General features: G+C 36.5%; 1 protein-coding gene across 1 annotated transcript in view; it reads right to left on the reverse strand.

Annotated features, from left to right (window-relative positions):
- Positions 1 to 326: 326 nt before the first annotated feature.
- Positions 327 to 19,807, reverse strand: part of pdm3 (POU-domain protein pdm3) — a 101,235-nt gene continuing 81,754 nt past the window's right edge. Inside the window, exons 6-9 of the mRNA XM_089092818.1 lie at positions 19,106 to 19,237; positions 16,645 to 16,909; positions 2,299 to 2,438; positions 327 to 1,374 (exon numbers count right to left, since the gene is read on the reverse strand). Of these exons, the coding sequence (XP_088948944.1) occupies positions 1,088 to 1,374; positions 2,299 to 2,438; positions 16,645 to 16,909; positions 19,106 to 19,237 (824 nt within the window). The 3' untranslated portion in view covers positions 327 to 1,087. The remainder of the gene's footprint in view (positions 1,375 to 2,298; positions 2,439 to 16,644; positions 16,910 to 19,105; positions 19,238 to 19,807) is intronic.

The following is a 19,807-nucleotide window of genomic DNA, read 5'->3' on the forward strand; positions in this document are numbered from 1 at the left end:
ATCATTAATTAGCCGTTTTCTTCTTCAAATGGTGTACTAAAAAAAAAGATTTATCACTCGTTTATTTTCTAAAAAAAAACTGATTCCCAGAGTTTCATTTCCGGGAACGGATTAGGACCAGAATTTTCCGTTCTTTCATGCCGCATATATTTGTTCGTAAGGGTACCAGATAACAATTAATTGTTTTTTTTTCTTTTCATATGGTGTATAAAAAATATTATATTCAAAAAGGATTGGTCATTCAGTGATTTTATAAAAAAAAAAAAAAAAAAAAAAAAAAAAAAAAAAAAAAAAAAAAAGGGAAATCACTGAATGATCACCAGAGTTTGACTTCCATGAATGAGTTTGAACCAGGATTTTCTGTTTCCACATGGGACGTTCACGTCTTTCAGTTGTTCTTTGATACCATATAATAATAACAAAGGATTCATCACTCAGCTTTTTCCCAAAGAAGTTTGATTCCTTAAGTTGCACCAGAATTTATTGTTTCTATATGTTTTGTCACAAGAAAAATAAATACAAAATATAAGAAGGTAATGAAGAAGTTTCTAAAGACGATGAAAAAAATATAAAATCTTAGGGCTATGATTTTGGCTATAGAGCCGAAGAGCTAAAGGATACAATTTCGGCTGTATGACTAATAGCCACCATCAGCTAAATCTAATACAAATATTAAAACCAGTAATTATGTAAATCGCTCAAAAATCTTCAATTAAATTCTTACATTTTGAATGTTGGAAAGGCAGTGTGGTCTTCGTCATTATTTAAGCAATAGATGCGTTATTTAATTGGCCTTATTCTTCTTTAAGTGGTATATTGAAAATAACGACAAAAACGAAGCATTTATCCTCCAGCATTTTTCAAAAAAATATATATATAAATAACGATAAAAAAAGCAAAATTTCTAATATGGAAACCTTTAAAAAATTGTAAACAATATTAAAAATTTACAAATATTATAATATAAGAGCCTAAAAGAACACACAAAATGTAAAAAAAAGACTTTTATATATGACGATATCACTGTAAAAAATAATGCACAACATGTTATACTCCAAGTGAAAAGATCTTTTAGATCGAAGTACATTTAATTAAGGACAGCCTCGGCCTCATGGCGCTCTAACGGGTCTATTTCTAACGGGTCCGCCAATCTAACATCACCATCGTCATGTACACTCTGGGGCGATTCCGACGTCTCCATAGATGCCTCTGTACTAGAAACACTTGGTTTTTCTGGGATAGTTAATTGTTTGCCCTTTTTTCGTCCAAGACATTTGGAAGAGTTTCTCATAGCCTGACGTTTGTTGCAGAACCATATTCGGATTACTTCTCGCTCGTAGCCTAACTGATGAGCTAAACTGGTTACTTCACTCCCTAGAAATACGAAAATTTTAGTTTTTTTGAAAATTTAATTTTTTATTCAAAAAGGTTTTATGTATCATGAATTCTTTGGGAAACTTTCTTGCCTGTTCTCTGCGCTATGCTAGCCCTGGATGATTTATAGATAAAGCAATTTTAGAAGTGATGGTTATCCATTTTGCTTTAGACAACCTCATCTTGGTAATAGGGCATTTTTTTGGGGGGGGGAGAGACCCCTGAATTTCCTTCCCAGGCTATTAGCCTTTGTTAATGAGCTAAACTGGTTATTTCAATCCCTGGATATATGAAAATTCGATTTTTTTTAACATTGCCTTTTATATATATTTTGTATATATTTATATATATATATATATATATATATATTTTTATATATATATAAGGTCCTTTGGAAAACTTTGCCTGTTCTCCTTTTCGGAGCTACAACAACACTGGATATTTTCTTGAAGATCTAGCTTTTGAACGTTGACGGGTTCCAATTTTGATTTCTTACGTTCATTGGTTTGTAGCTTAGTTGCTTACCTAGACTGTTTACTTCATTCTCTTGAAAGACGAAAACTCGTGTCCTTAGAGAATTCCATTTTTTATGTTGAAATTTTTTTTAGAAAAAAAACCTGGGGCATTTATATTGTTTTGAATACGAGCTTAAGTTTAGCTCACTTTTTAATTTGCTAACAAACTGCATTTCAGTTAAACAGTCAGGTGCCTATTCCTCGGAGATGATTCATTCCAGAGGAAGACAGGCTATAGACTACTCGAATGTGTGTCAGACAGAAATTTTTATCTGGAAGCAAAAACATTACAAAGCAAAAAGCCATTAAGGTTTAAAACCTATATAGCTATCTTTTAAATAAATTACAAAAAAAAACAGTTTAATGAAAATAAATAAAAAAAACAATAGAAACTGAAACATAACCTTACCTGTCGGTTGCTTATTGATTTCAAAATACTGGGAGAGTAGAGCAACTGCTTCAGGGGAAAACGATGTTCTTCGTTTGCGGATCTTATTCAATCCTGGAAGTCTGACGAATTCAACAAGGTCGCGACGCCCCTTAAGAAACCTGAAAGAGTAAACATTTTGATGAGGCACAAAACCTTTGTCGGGCCCAAAGGTCCCGACGCCCCTTAAGAAACCTGAACGTGTAACAATTTTGATGAGGCACAAAGCCCTTGTTACTTAGTTTTCAAAGTAAAAAATTGCTATATGTAATGCTCCGTTGTCATTTTACTGAGCTTACCATGGTTTGATACAGTTCTGTATTATTTACTTCGATTTTACCGACTGTTGGAGGAGTATCGGTCTCAAGTGATATTATAGCCAATAAACCAGTTAGCAAAATTGACTGGCGCCTTTTTGTAGTTTTCGACTGATGCTTTGATTTCGAAGGGAAAGTTAGGAAGTACGTATTTTTTTCTTTATTACTATAATTTTCCCAATATTAAACATGTCATTCTGGCACCATTTGTTATTTTTACATAGAATTTTGGGTTTAAAACAGAGGCACCCCACAATTTCACAAATATTTCTTCAATGAAAGGGGAAGCACCACCTCATCCTACTAATATTGCACACTCAGTAAAAAATATTCCCTGGATTGAAGGGAGATTAAAAATCAATTTCTAATTCCCATTCTGCCTCTCCCTGCATGGGCGTAGGGAAGGGGGCAGGGGAGGGCAGCTGCCCCCCCCCACTAGAACTTCAAATTTACGCTAGACATTAACGAGAACTTTTCGTATGTTGGAATTTTTTGTTGGATTTTACCTGGTAGATGGTTAAAAAAGCTGGAAACAAACAGAAATTTCCAAATATCGTTTGCGATATCAACATTTACGTTTCAATCTTCAATATTGATTTTCGGTCCGATATATAGATAGGAGACTGGCCCACGATCGGCTGATTTTGACTTGTTTAATTCTCTATGAGTTGATTCAAGCGATAAGAAGTTGCTGAGCATGCCAAAGTAAAAGTAACTCATTCAATACCATCCTTGAAAAAGACAATTAGAAATACTCCTCCATTTTTCCACCTGGATGCCTCTCTATCCAAGTGGTCAAGAGTGCCAAACCTGGGCCACCCCAGCACTGGTTCGGCCGTCTCTGGCTTATGTTTGGCCACCGGACAAAAGAAAAAGAAAAGCTACCAGGGGAACATTAAAGCTTGTTTTTTGGCTATAATATTAAGAAAGAATATGGTCAGCGTAAAAAATTACAAAATTAATTTCATTAAGGTTTAGAAAAAAACTAAAGAGTATTAATTTCTAATTATTCATTGACTGATCAACACCAAAAGTAATCCGCTCCGCTAATCTTGGTGTTCTACCTTTTAGTGGTGGCAGTTTTATTTTAACTTCTGTCTTTAAGACAATATCCATCTCGTCAGTTAGCGCAAAGTCTCTTGATCCAGTCTCCTTCCAAAAGTGGACCTTAAGTTCTTCAGTTGCTACTTTTTCAATGTCTTGTGGTCTGAACATGTGTTTATGTAGGCCTCGCTCCAAGTGGTTAAAGAAAGCTCCTACACTGTGACGGTTGAAAGCAGTTGGCCGTCATAGGCTTGTACTTTCTGGCGTTTTTACTGATAGAGTTTTAAGGCGCTCCATAAAACCACGGTAACAATTTTTACCTGTAATTCCTCCACTGCCTTTGCAGTTCCGTTATCCGGTACTCTTATACTCTTAATAATGGCATAAGTGTATGCAAATTGACACGCTTCTATGGGACTACAGTCGAAAGCATATCAGCTATCGTTTTCAAGTTTTAGTCCTTTTTCTTGTTCCTCTGTAAATATTTATCATGTGTTGTAACAGGGTGTATGTAAACTTAGGTCCATAATATCTAGAGCGATATTCAGCTTCTCAACTTTTTTTTATGTAGTCTTGCAGCGTTCCTCTAGGGACAGCCATGGCACTTCTAGAGAATCCAACTGACTTCTTGTAGAATAAGACAGAAAAAAATTGCTGTTTTATTTTCTTCTGGATCACAGCCACCTTTTTTTTCTTTTCTCTTCCGTTTTACTTTTAGAATTTTATCTTGAATGAAATTTAACAGGAAAAAATGTAACTTCAGTTCACCTAGTGTTCTGACAGGATTAAACAACGCCAGAATTAACACAGTTTTGGGTTTTAAGCTTGCCTTCAACCCTTAAATTTGCTGTTTACACAGACTTTACAAGGATAGACCACTTTTGGACACCTTGGTACGGCATGCAGAATTTACCTCAGGTATTGTGGCCGAACATGGGAGTTCACTATCCCGCATGATGAAAAAATACTAACAGCATACTGGTGAAGATGGCACATCTAGGAAGCTGTCAAAAACAGGCATATAATAAGAGAATACAATGTGACTTTACAACGCGAGTTTTCTAGTATTCGTAATTAGGCGTAGGCTTTCAGACAAAATTGACCAAAATTCCAGAGTTAATCACCTTAAAACCTGATCTAAACTGATATTTTTGGTAAAAGTATTAATTAAGGTCAGACATTTTAAAAACATACACTGCCATCTGTCAGAGCTTTTATAATCCACCAGAAGCCCCATAGGTTCTTATATTGAAACTGTTATAGGATGACTAGTTTCTAAAGACCTATATTCTAAGGACCTCGGGAAGTATTAGTAAGACCCCTCCCCCCTCCATCACAGAAGCGGCTGCCCCCCTCTACACAGGATGCTGCCTACGCCCATGTCTCCCTCTAAACAAATTTCGGTATTTATCTGAAGGCTGACGAGGAGTTGTAAGACTTGACAGCAAAATCGATTCTTGAGACTACAGGACCCCCCCCCCCCGCTTAACAAATATCTTCCAGACCTATGCCATAACAGCTAGTACGCAAATATACATTACTGTAAGTAATTTTTCATTAACTTAGTAAAATGAAGATTTAAATAAATGTCTATAGTAACAGTTTATTCTGTGTAGATTGCGCATGTCTTTCGATTGAATCGAAAGACATGCGCACACCACAAGACATCGCCACCACATGCCACCACAAGACATCGCTGTTTATACATCCGTTTATACGCTGTTTTTTTTTCGGTTCTACTGTCGGTAGTAAGTAAATATATTCCTAAAAGAATCAACTCCCAAGATACCTTGCGATAACGTAGTGGACCAAGCTGCGGTTCCCTGATCACAGGTGCTGTGGTTCAATCCCGCGTTTCGCAAGGAACAGCGTCTGCTAATAAGTTGTCAAACCTAATTTTTTGTTCTCTATTGTTCAAATGTCATTTTTTTAGCTATATGAAAAGGATGAATGGGAGATACAATGCTCTGTAATAAGTCAACACTTCTGCGTTGATTCTGATATATTCTTAAATTTAGGACGAAAAAACCTATGGGTACTTTGGCTTCTAAAAATATTTCTAATACCAGAGTGAAAATAGGCTTTTATTTTTATCTTCAGTTCACAAAGTTTCATGAAATATCTTTAGTACCTGTTTTCTTTTAATTTAATATCTTTAGGATTGAACGCTCACCGCACGTTATCGCTGCCTCTGAATGTGAAAACTCAATACATAACTTTTTGACGACTTCTAACCGATTAGCTTAAACCGACACTAAACCTATCTTAGAATTTTCCGCTGTTTTTCCCCCACTGAATACTGAAAACTTGGCAGTATGGTTTTCTGATACGCTGAACCTGATGGTTGGATTTTCATGAAGTTTCCTTGTATTAGGGGGATGTTTCGTCCCTCTTTATAAAAATCAAGCAAATTTTTTTCTGGCTAGTAGCCTCTGATGTGTAAAACTAAACTTAAATTTTATCTAAAAGTTTTGATTGAAGGATATGGGTGAAATAAGGGGCGTGGGAGGGGTGCTAGATGCCCTCCAATATTTTTGGTCACTTAAAAAGGCAACTAGAACTTTTAAATTCCGTTTGAATGAGCCATCTTCAGATATTCTAGGACCATTGGTTTGATACGATCATCGTTCGAAAAAAAAATATCAATAAACACGCATTCGTCATCTTTCTTTAGGCAAAAAAATCAAATTCCACATTTTGAAGATGGGGCTTGAAACCTTTACAGCATGGTTCTCTGATACGCTGAATCTGATGGTTGGATTTTAAAAGAGATTCCTTATATTAGGGGGGTGTTTCGTCTCTTTTTCAAAAATCAGGTAAATTTTTATTATGGCTAGTAGCCTTTGATGCGTAAAACCAAACTTAATGAATCTTATATATTTGGAATCAGCACAATAATTCGATTCGTTTGGTATATCAATTGATATCAAAATTCTATTTTTTAGAGTTATGTTTACTATTGAGCCGCGTCGCTCCTTATTAGTTATTATTTGAAAAAAACTACGTTTTCTAAAGAGTTAAAGAGGCTGAGTTACAAGGTCGAACCTTAAAACGTACAGGGATTAGGAGGCACAGTTGGGGGGCTACCACCCCCAAACCCCCGCTTTCGCAGCCTTTAAATATAAAAAAAATTTCTTTAAACTGAAAGTAAGGAGCGACATTAAAACTTAAAAAGAACAGAAATTATTCCGTATATGAAAGAGGCTGTGCCCTCCTCAACGCCTCGCTCTTTACGCTAAAGTTTGACTTTCTCACAACTCTTTTTTTAAACAATAAAAACTTTAGCGTAAAGAGCGAGGCGTTGAGGAGGGCACAGCCTCTTTCATATACGGAATAATTTCTGTTCTTTTTAAGTTTTAATGTCGCTCCTTACTTTCAGTTTAAAGAAATTTTTTTTATATTTAAAGGCTGCGAAAGCGGGGGGTTTGGGGGTGGTAGCCCCCAACTGTGCCTCCTAATCCCTGTACGTTTTAAGGTTCGACCTTGTAACTCAGCCTCTTTAACTCTTTAGAAAACGTAGTTTTTTTCAAATAATTTCTGCACGTTTTTGTACAGTTTATTACTTATAATTGCTTGACTAACTGTTAGCTGATCGTGTCAGGAGTTAAAGTTGGGGGCTGCCACCCCCCAAACCCCCCGCTCTTGAACATTCTTGTGTTAAGGCTTTTAATTCCTGAATACTCAAATCACGTCGTACAGGGTGCCTCCTAATCCCTGTAAGTTTTAAGGTTCGAACTTGTGACTCAGCCTCTTTAACAGCCCCCCCAACTGTTCCTCCTAATCCCTGTACGTTTTAAGGGTCGACCTTGTAACTCAGCCTCTTTAACTCTTTAGAAAACGTAATTTTTTTCAAATAATTTAAAAAAGAAACTGAGTTTCTTTTCAAAGTATATAAAAAAGTTGCTCTGATGGTGAATCGAACCCGAGTTTTCCGCCTGAAAGTCTGAATCTTAGCCGCTGGACTATACAAACACAATAGTAATTGTTGTTTAGCAAATAGAAGGTATTTTCGACGCAAGCAAATTCCCAAAAATCTTGATATGTGGTTTTTGGAAAACAGGGAAGGAGTGATCAGATTGAGCTGAAATTTCGACGATAAGCTCCCAGGCCCCAGGAAAGCTTATCCTCTAAATTTCAGCCCGATCAGACAACGTTAAAGGGGGGTTGTGGAGGGAAAAATTAACATGGGCTAATATAGGAAAACGAGGTTTTTCGTAAATGTAAATTCGGGGGATAATTTTTTCGGTCTGAAAATATCAAAAGGCCCTAACAGGTCGAATTCTGCTTCGAATGAGTCCTCATTCAACCGGATCCGTTGCCAACTGTGGCCTGTAGGCGTGGCTAAGAAAAAAAAAAGAGATGAATTTTAAGTGGCTATATTTGGTTTTTTGAAAACAGGGAAGGAGTGATCGGATTGAGCTGAAATTTCGCGGATAAGCTCCCGGGCCCTAGAAAAGCTTAACCTCTAAATTTCAGCCCAATCGGACAACGTTAACGGGGGGCTGTGGTGGGAGGGTCCAAACTTCCGGCCCAGTTTACCCCATGAAGATAAAGTCGGAGGAGGATGAAATTTTGCAAGTTTCTTAGTTTGAGCTTGGGCTACAAAATGCAATTACCGCCGTCTCTCTGCAACCTCTAGGACCTGAAATCGCTTAACATTGTGGTGGGTCGCCTCTTTATAGAGGCACAAGTGTGCCTCCTTGACTGTTTGATTCTAGATACGTACATTATAGTGATTAGTGCTAGGTACAAAAGTAATATTGCTGTCTTTAGGGTAAAAAGTGAGGTTAATGGCTAGTTTTGGGTTGAATCAGGTAAGCAGGATTGTGTCCTATCCTCGTTAAAATGGTTTATTTTTATGGACTTGGTCCTAAGGAACCTGACAAAAGCTATGGGAGAGCATGGAATACAATGGGAAGGTAAACACTCTCCTAGATTTAGATTATACAGATGATTTGAGATTCCAAATCACAAAGATTAGCAAAATGAAAAAATTTTTGGAAGGTTTGTGAGTTCAGTGTGCAAAAGGTGAAGGGATGGTGAAGGGACGTGAAGGGAAGGATGTGAAGGGAAGGTGAAGGGATGGTGAAGGGAAGGATTGGTTTCACCAATAAAGGTGAAGGGATGGTGTTGGGCAACAAGTTGGATCAGGTAACAAGAGATGGTGTTGGGTAACAAGTTCGATAACAGATGGATCAGTCAAATAGATAATTTTACTTCTCTGGGTAGCATTTTTAGTAAAGATGGTAGATGCAATGAAGATTTAAAAAGGAGAACAGCTAGAGTTCAGGGTTTTTTTCACGGTTGAGAAAGTTTGAAAAAATAGGAAGAGAAGTCTGCCGACCAGGATTAGAATATTGGAAGCTACGGAGATGATGATGGTCAAGCGTGGCTCTGAAACGTGGCGCTTCAGATGGCAGAGCAAGTTTTTTTAATTTTTTCCAGAAAAATTGTCTGCGGATTTGAATAACCGAATGTAAAACTAGAAACTTACGCAAAATATGGCTCTATCTACCTAGGACTATGATGCAAAAAAGGTTGAGATGGCTAGGCACGTTCGACGAAAGAAGGATGATAGATTGCCAAAGATTCGCTATCCATCTGCGACCAAGCAGGTCGTCCCTGAATAGGACGGAAAAAAGTCACAAGGAAGGATTTCAATGAAACTGAAACTTCATAGAAAGGGTAAAGATTGAAGTTTTGAAAAGATTTGGGAGGAGGAAGAGCGTGCCCTCTCAGGTAGATTGATGTTGCAATGCAATGTGCTGTTAGTAGCTTACTAGCAGTAGTACTGGAATCAAAACTCCTTTTATTAGAGTTTCGGTTACTATTATAAGAATTGCTCTCTACATACAATTCGTTACTATAAACTACATGATCTAACATTTGCGCTGCCTAAGTAAAGAGCGATGTGGGCAAATTGTGTTATTTATCCTCTTTTCTTTTTAGACCGGGGCACTTCGTATAGAAGGAGTTGTCGTAGAAACTTCAACAACGGCTAATTCAATTGGAAATTGAAAGGGCTAGTGCCCTTTTTAATACTCAAAAGTGATTGGAGGGCAATCACCTCCCAAAGCCCCTCCCCCAAGCCCACCATTTTCCTTAACACAATCAATCAAAATTTTAGATACAGCCATTTGGTTTAGCGTAGTTAAAAGGTCCAAAAATTTTGTCTTTGAGGATGACAACCACCCCACTGCCCTCAGGACAAGAGTTGTAAGTGATACCCTGGGGGCATATAAGATTTTTATAGAAAGGGTGGTCGCATAAACTTCGAATGGGGCTTAGTGGATTGGTAATCAAAAGTTCTAGTGCCCTTTTAAGAGTCAAAGTGATTGGAGGGCAGCTAGGGTCTTTTTTTTTGTTTAAGACCAGAGCACTTCGTATAGAAGGAGTTGTTGTAAAACTTCTAAAGGAGCTCATTTGAATGGAAATGGCAACGCCTCGTGCCCCTTTTAATAGTTAAAAGTGATTGGAGGGCAACCAGCTCTCCCTCCCTAGTCTCAACATTTCCCCAAATACATCAAATAAAAATTTTTAAATAGCCATGTTGTCAAGCGTAGTTAAATGTCCAGCAATTATGTATTTGAAGAACCCCCCACAGCACTCTGGTCAAGGGTGAAGTTAGGTCCCGGGGGCATATAAGATTTAAATGGAAAGGGTGGTTGTATAAACTTCGAAGGGGCGGTTTGTATAAACTGAGAAATTCTAGTGCCCTTTTTAAGAGTCAAAATGATTGAAGGGCTTCTAGCCCCCCCTCCCTTACGGTATATTTTCCCAAAATGCATCCGATGGAAATTTTGAGATAATCATTTGTTCAAAAACAGTCCAAAAGTCAGATAACAAGGCCTTTGGGGTTAACACAACCCCCCATAGTCTATTCCCCGGGGGCATATAAGCTTTTTATAGAAAGGTTGGGTATGTGAACTGTACAGGAAGCTCATTTGATGGGAAATTTGAAGTTCTAGTTCCCTTTTAAGAGTAAAAAGTTATAGAAGGCAACTAGCCCCCATCCCTGACACCCTCTTTTCCCCTCCCTGACACCCTCTTTTCCCCAAACGCTTCTGATTAAAATTATGAGATAGCCATTTTGTCCACAAAAGTCCAAAGAGCATTAAACAATGCCTTCAGGATGGACACAACGCTCCAGAGCCAAGGGGTAAGGGCTGTAAGTTATACCCCTGGCATATAAGGTTTTTATGGAACGGTTGGTTGTATAAACTTCGGATCGGATGGCACTAATTTGATTGGAATTCGGAAGTTCTTGTGCCCTTTTTAATAGTCAAAATCGAACTAAGAGCAGCCAACCCCTCCCCCATAAGTCTCTCATTCGCCAAAACACATCCAATCAAAATTTTAAGAGAACTGTTTTGTTCAGCATTGTTGAAAGGTCGAATAATCATGTCTTTGGGGTTGTCAGCCTCCCCACAGTCATCAGGTTAACGGCTGTAAGTTATGCAATTTGTCCATTGTTTACATATCGTATATGTTAGTGAGAAAAGTATGCATGTTTAAACTTTACTTTCCCAAAAAGATAAAGGGAATTCAGGTGAACTTTTCAAAATATGTTGAGGGGAATGTTGAACTAAATCAAAACATGTTATGTGTATACGGATTGTCAAAAAGGCGTAACTCATGAATGACCGGGTATATTAATTTGGAACTTTCAGGAAAGTGGAAAATCAGCTAAAAGGGAAAAATCGTCTGACCAAAAGGCAATATGTGCACGCTACTACTAATACTTCTGTCACTGCTACATTTAGTACAATTACTACTACTTCAACTACTGCTTCCATTGCAACTACTTGTAAAGGCAATATGTTAATACTGCTGCTACTAGCAGTACTATCACTATTACATTTGATAGTGCTACTAGTAATATAAATACTACTACTATGACTGCTATTACAACTTGTGGCCGGCGTTTACACCCCGGAAAATGCCCCCCCCCCCCCGTGGAAATTAAGGCTTTCCAAATTTGAAAACTTTATTTGAGTTTTTTATGGTTTTCCGTAGGCGGAAGGAATTTTGGTACTTGTGTATTATACGCCACTCACTCAAGTTTACGCTGTGTAAAACTCGAGAAAAACCGGTTTCTACGTTAGTTTCATCGTTACTTTAGAAACAAATTTGGGCTATATATTTGCACTTTTCACATTAGGGGGACGGGGGGTAAAGTATAGCGGGTCTGCATGCAAAATGTGTTAGGCACAATTATTCTGCATATTATGAGGTAAGAATTGTTTTCTGACCTCAAACTGTCCAAATACTTTACCCCCCTCCCCTTATGTGCAAATAGGTACACTTGTCTTATAGCCACGACACTCAAGATCTTGTATCGCGAACATGAGCCAATAACCGGTTTTTATAGTCTTTGTACTACATTGTAGCTATATTTTAATTAAATATTTAGTTGGTATTTTGGTTAGGTTAGGTTGGGTTAGTTTAGGTTACGTATTTAATATAATGCGGTCTAGGCGGCCCCCTTCCATAATTCTTTGTTGTAGTTTCCATAATTTTGTTGATAAAGTATTATGTTTCCATCATATTTTGTTTTATATCTTTAGCATTAACCAAACTTCACCTCTCGACAGAACTTGAGTGTGGTGGCTATAAGACACAAGTAGCTGCAAATATATAGCCCAAATTATATATTTCCCATCTATTCTGTCACTTGTCTTTGTCTTTTCTCATGCTAAGGTGAAACAAAGGAACGAAGAAACCGATTTGTTTTTGAGTTTTAAGCAGCATAAACTTGAGTGAGTGGCGTATAATACACAAGTACCAAATTTCCATCACCCTATGGAAAATAAAAACAAAACCCCAAAAAATTCTCAAATTTGGAAAGCCGTATTTTCCACGGGGGGTATTTCCCCTCCGTGGAACTTGCCTTTGACTATGCCTAAGGGTATGAAGGTGAAATTTTCAAGGAACTTTTTTTTGGAGGGAGGGGCGGGAGGGCAATCAACCTAATCACAACCCAAATTCTGTATGCGGGTTGTCAAAAGGGCATAACAGTAATATCTTAGAATTAGTTTGGTATGTGAAGTTGAAACTAACAGGGCCTGTTGTGGAGGGTGCAGAACTAAACAAAAGAAAATGTGTGCATCCTATTGCTACTGCTTCTATTCATTCTACAAATACTGATACTATTACTGATTCTACTCATTCTACTACTACTGCTACTATTATTAATACTTCTACTACAACTACTGCCACTAAAGCTAAGGCTACTACTATTGACTCTACTACCACTGCTGCTACTACAGCTAAGGGTATTAGGGTAAAAAATTTTGGAAATACTAAAACTGTATGGAACTAAATCAAAACACAACATGTCCACACAGGTTGTTAAGAAGACGTATCAGAAATACATCAGGAACGGTTCATGGTCTTAAACTTCCAGCATATGTTGAAGGGGATGTTGAAGAAACCAAAGGTGCTATTTACATACTGCTAATAATGCTACTACAGCTACTGCTCCTACGCAAGCTAAAAGGTTGAATGTGAAGCTTTCAAGGAAAATCTAGGCGGATGGTGAACTAAATCAAAAGTTTTAGTGTAAGTTTTAAGAGTCAAAAGAGATTAGAGGGCAAGCAGCCCTCCTCCCAAGCCCATTCATTTTCGAAACACATTCAGACAAGATTTTCAGACACTTATTTTGTTCAGCATAATAGAACAACCAAGAAACTATGTCTCTAGGGTTATTGGGTATGTCAACCCACTGTGTGTATGGTTACCAATAAGACACCCCAGAAATATTTCGAGAACGACTGGGTGTATTAAGATGAAACTTTCGGGGCTACTACTACTATTACTACTACTTTTGCTCTTACAGTGTAAATAAATCGAAAGATTGTAAGTGCACCCGAGTTGTCAAAGAGCATAGAATTAATTTTTTGGGAATGATATTATGTTTTATCTTTTAGGTCAGCTTGAGAAGGTAGAAAATTAAATTAAACAATACTATTTGTGTCAGGATTAAACATTGGCGAAAAAACTTCTCCAGCATACAAATAGTAAGCCAAACTATGGTTTCTTATAGAAAAAACCGTAAAGATATATAAAAAGAATTTCACGAAAAAGACTATGTCAATAAAAAATTAACAGAAATTAATTTAACAAAGTTTTCCCACAAAACAAGTTTTTTAAAGAAAAATAAAGAGCTCCATTAAACCAAAAACGAGAAGAATTAAAATCAAATAGTCTTCCAAGCGTAAAACTACCACAAATCACTACAGTATCAATAAATAAATGAAACCAAAAATGAACAGAAATTACAACAAATAATCGAGTCAAACTCAATACGAGAAAAAATTAACATGAGTAGTGCTGACAACCCCTATGCCTTCTCAAGGCCAGAACATAATTTGCACTTTATTGGAAAAAAAAACATTTTAATTGTTTTTACTTTTTTGACATTAATCAAAAACAAAATTCTTGAAAATTTAAGCAATAAATATCAGCATATGTATATTAAACTGACAATCCACAGTCATTTGTTTGTTTTATTGTCAGCAAAGTGCAAATTATGTTCTGGTCTTGAGAAGGCATTGTAATCAAAGGTTTATTTATTGTGGATGTGTTGGCTTTGTGTAATATACACTAAAAAACACGAAAATATTTACAAAATCGTTTTGGAACACAGGGAATGGACATAGTCTACAAAATCCGAAGAATTAAGACAACAGAAAGAAATGAATGAATAAAAACTGAAATATGATGTCATGACAAAAAGCGTCGGAGGGTGGAAGGCCAAAACCTTTTGCGAAGAAAAAATAGAAAAAAAGGGAATACATAATAAAGAAAATAAGGATGAAAAGCCACTCCATTGGCTCCATTGGCTGTCCAAAACTCACAGATTATCCATAGAAAAAAAAAACAAGCGTTTTGTCACTGGTTTTGTTCTTTTGTCGAGTTGTTAAGTTTTCGGCAAGAGAGACATGTATGTTTTCCAAAAACTTAAAATAGCAGCTGATTATGCATACAATTTACACCAAGCCAAATTCTTAAGAGGGATTAAAGCCACACAGGAGAGACCATATATGATCAAAGATAAGATATTCCTTGTTGATATTAAAGTAATGGCTAAAATAGCCAGTATTTTTTTAATCACAAAATTTTCCATGCAATCCCTTAAACCTTGTTTTTGTTTAGGCCAAGTTAATATTGTTTAGGCCATTGTTTTGTTTAGGCCAAGTCGGCCAAGTGAAAACAGCTTCTGATCAACCAGATTTGACTTTTCCTGAGTTAAGCAACTTCAAATGTTCCTGATTTTCCCTTGAACCCTTAAAAAAAAAAAAATAACTGAGACCAGAGTTCTCGGAAAAATTCAAAAAGCAATGGCGATTTCGGCTGAAAAAGCCACAACAAAGACACGCCTTTATCTAATGCTATACCGCCAGTCTTAATAGTTAGATTATTAGCTAGATAATTACCTTGATAATGAACTTGTTATTTTAATATAATTAAATTACAATAATTTTACTAAACATTAATTTTATTAAGTACTATTATTTAGTGATTGATTTACTATTTATCATTCTTTATTATTTATTTTTGTTGTATTATGTATTATTTAATTAATTATTAAATTACTTAAACAATAAATAATAAATGTACTAAATAATTAATTTAGTAAATAAATTTGTTATATTAACCTAACTATAAATTTAACAAACTAAATTTATTTAATTATTTTTATTACAATTATTTATTTAATATTAATTTCATTTAATTACATTAATTAATTATCATTATTTGTTTATTATCATCATTATCATCATGTTTAAAACATGATGCATAATAATGTAACAATATACGAAATAACGCAATAATACGCAGCAGCATATATGTAATAACAATTTAAGAGAGAACAGCTACACTTGCAGATACTTCTAGATATAAAGAGGTTTTTCAAGGGTGTAACAAAAAATTCTTGCAATGAGTGACAGAACAAGGGCTCTTTCAAAAGTTATCCGAATAAAAGGAAAAGAACTTTCCTTTTATGATTTCACATTTACATTCAGTATTTTATTCAAAATTTCAAGATAAATTATAGAAATACCAAATTCGTTTGACTCTTTTAATGATTGAAATACAATTAAACTGATAATTATGGAAAAGTTTTTTTTTGTAAAATAGTAAAAGAGACTTTCCTTCCCCCACTAAAGAAAATATAAATTTTCTATAGTTAAGTTTTATCCCTTGGGCTGTATTTTGAGTTCTCAAAATGTTTGTTTTCTGATCTGTTCTTTTTTTCGCAATGAGTCACATTTCCTTTATATTTTTTACACATATTTTAAACACCAAAAAAGGTTAATTGTTAAAATAGCCCAGGTTTTCAATTTCAAAAAGCCTCAACAGAGTTTTTTTTTTTAGTTAAGAAACAAAACTACCATCTAAGGTAATTTTTTTCTTGCTGAATCGATTCGTGCAGAACGTGAGTCAATTAGATATACACTATTTACAAAGACATTTTCCTATTGAGGTAGAAATTTCAAGTTTCACTGCATGAACGCAAGTGAGTATGACAGCACTAGACCCTTCCGGCGGTGCTGATCTCCGTTTCGTGGCCCTTCAGCCAAAAAGTGCAATGGGGGATGGAGGCCAGCCATCCTGTGCTTTCGCACACCCTTCCTCCTTACCTTCCCCATAATTCTCCTGGTACCCATTTAGAGCTGGGTCGACTCTGGCTCAGCTTACAGAGTCACACCACTGAGCCCCGTCCTAAACCAAATAACTGGCTAAAAAAACATCTCGAAACTACTATTTTACAGGGAATGTCCTATAAGAAGAAAAAGAAGAACTAGTTCATTTTGACAAACCCGGTTCTTAAACCGGGTTTAAGACAAGGTTAGCAAACATTATAAAAAGCACGGTTCTTCAAACACTGATTCATTATACTCGTGTAAGTTTATGTTACGTAGACATGAGTAGCCAGAGTCAATGAGATTATAGGACTTACTTTTCTTCTGCTTCCTTCATCCACTTCTCCAGCACCGGTCTTATCTTCTGCGCACTTTTGGGTGTTATATCCAGTCTTTCGAAACGGCAGATAGCAGACTGACTATAAGCAGGACCTGCAGCAGCACTTAATGCTTGTCCAACTTGGGTTTGAGTTAATCCAAGTGACATGCGCCGCATTTTGAAGGCTTTTGCAAACTCTTTGATTTCTTCGAGATCAACACCATCTACTATATGAGCATTTGTCTGGTTTATTGTGGGCTGACCTGAAAAGGTGAGTTCTAATGACAAACACTTTTAATTTGTATTTTCATTTTGATGTATTTTTTTTATTTCATATTTTTTTATTATAACTATACATTTTCATAGTGAACAATTTTTGTAGAAAAGTAATTAATCAGCTTCCAGGATAAAAATAGTGTAAAGGCATCTTTTCGGTTGCCTTTACGACCGGGTATAATTTTTTTTAGATGGTTGCCTAGCACTAGAGTGTGGCATTGCTTAATATGATGATCGGAAAGCCGTTATTATACAAAGACTGATAGTCCAATTCCAAATTTAAGAATATCGATATTCAAAGGTATCGACGGTGACCGTGCCCTAGTATGTGGCGATACTTAATATGCTAATCGAAACGCCAATATTATTTAAATACTGATGTCCCAATTTTAAATTACAAATATCGATATTCGACGGCAATCACGTTGCCATGCACTAGTGTGTGGCGATATATAATATTATAATTGGAATGTCAACATTTTTTAAATTCAGATATTTGAATTCCGAATTTACAAACGTCAATGTTTAGATACTTATATATTAAACGTACTCTTTCATATACTGCTAAAGAAGTCAAGTTTGGTTAATGCTAATGAAATAAAATAAGATGAATATATAATAGTTTAGAAACAAATTTGGGCTATATATTTGCAAATTAGAGGTGAGGGGGGGGGGGTAAAGCATACCATATATTAAATACGTAACCTAACCTAGGTACCTTTTTCCCCTAAGCCCCAAAAAAAACAACAGTTTAAATATCATAATCACAATGAAAACCACGCTTTGCATTGCATTGCTCTATACCGGTCTATTGTCTGGATAGACCCGTCTGGTGAGTTTTTCGAGACTGGTTTCGTGACTTGATATAAAAGAGTACGTTTATTACATAAGTATCAATATTTATAATATGGTCTGCTCTAGGCTCAAGCGTTCTTGCCGCTCCGTTTTTGCGACATTTTTGGGAAAATCCCCAAAAATTCGGGGATAGTGGAAGCACTTAATAGAACGCAAGAGACGAGCCAAAAGTAATGAAAGAGAGGTGATATCAAACTCTCAGCTGTGCATTCTTGGGAGATATCTGACAGTTTATAAGTAGTCACGAAATACCTGTGTTAGTTTAAAGTCACTTTTCTGTGAATGGGCAGCGCGGCGGCGGAGTGCACCTGGTCCTTTGACGATAGATCACATCAGCGAAGTTCTTGTTAATAAAAAAAAATCATTCAGTGATAATTCATTGCGCCCCCTGGCATTTTACACCCCTAGGCCCGGGCCTAGTAGGTCTATTGGTAAACCTGAGCCTGAAAGTGAGTGATACAGAGCTGAAGGGCGATTTTATCTTTCATTTATAATTAATGATATTTCATAGCATTAAGGCGATCTATTTTCATGGGGCTAGAGTCTTGATTCCCTACCTAAGACCCAGGAGGTCCTTTTTAGCGGGGCGGAAGGCCAGAGGCAGGAGATGACCTATGAGTAAGGACCAAGATCTGATCTATCACTGAAAGAAGCATTGCTGATTTTGAAATCCTATATATTGGGCAGGTGTGACAAGCCTAGACGAAGTTTCTTTTTGGACATGATAGCCAAGCCAAGCTAGCTTAGTCAATTAGACCTTAGTTTTCTTGATCCCAAAATCCTTGGAATATTAGAACTAGGGCTAGGATCCAGGGTACCAATGCACCTTTCTAGTATATTTTTTTAGGCACTGTGGTATATTTTTCTCTCGGCATCATGTGTTTTTTAATGTTTTCTTTTTTTGTTTATATTACTGCTTTTTTGTGTGCGATACTTTTACTAGGTCGATTAAAAATCAATTATTAACTGAAGAAGGAATCAATCACGGTCCTGAATCAATTTTAAAATAAAAAGCAGCTCAATTTTTACTCCCACTCCGAAAGCTAGTCGAATCGATTAACACTACTCTTCCCGAGAAATCCCGGGGATGCTGATTCAAACCTGCCAGTCGCAAGGCCTTCTTCCTCAAGAGCTGGTGACTCTTTTAGTTTAAATATAGCCATCAAACTGACAAATCATCATGGTGTCTTGGCTTCGGAGCCTTGAATTTTATTCTATTGCCTAGCCCCAATTTCGATCATGAGGCACCTTAGTGCTGAAAAGAGTTATCAGATTAGTGTTTGTCACACCCTCGAAAATTCATTCCCAAGAAAGCTATGAAATATTACCTAAATCTTCCGTAGAATCAGGAGACTGAGATGGAGGAGGGGCCATCATGACCTGTTGCACCGCCGGATTGGGGGCAACTACCATGAAAGGTTGAGTATTACCATCTGTTTGAGCTAAAGGAAGCATTTGACCTGAAAAAACATATTATAACCATAAGTTAAGTATTTTGATCAGTATCATTATAGGTTTAAAAGTTTCACATGATGCCCCCTAGTTCAAAATAAGATTACAGCCATATAAGTGGATAATACCCCCCCCCCCCCGTGACCGGTATGAAGGATATTTCTCTTATGGAAACTGGAAAACGTATGCATAAAGAAAAACGTTTAGTTTTAACTCCCTTTCAATGGATAAATACTGAGCTTTAACCCCATCTATTTCTCTTGAGGTTGGACCGATCTTTTTGTTTCAAAGAATTATTTTAAGTCAAGATCCAGTCTTTACAGAGTAGGACTTGGCTAGTTAGGGAATCTTGACAGATGACAGGTGGCTTGTCAACTTTTAGGCGGTAGATAACGTTCAAAATAAAAGTTCAAAATAAGACTATAGCCATATCAGCACATAATAATCCGTCTCTCTTTAATGTATGCTATTTATGCATACATTTTTCAGTATTCATAGGAAGGGGTTCCTTCAGACCCGTCACGAGGAAGGGGGATTATTATGTGATAATATGGCTATAATCTTTAGGTACTTTAATT

The sequence above is a fragment of the Artemia sp. Qi Xiang Cuo genome, chromosome 8, assembly GCF_049724085.1.
Source record: "Artemia sp. Qi Xiang Cuo chromosome 8, ASM4972408v1, whole genome shotgun sequence".
In the NCBI taxonomy this organism is placed as follows: Eukaryota; Metazoa; Arthropoda; class Branchiopoda; order Anostraca; family Artemiidae; genus Artemia; species Artemia sp. Qi Xiang Cuo.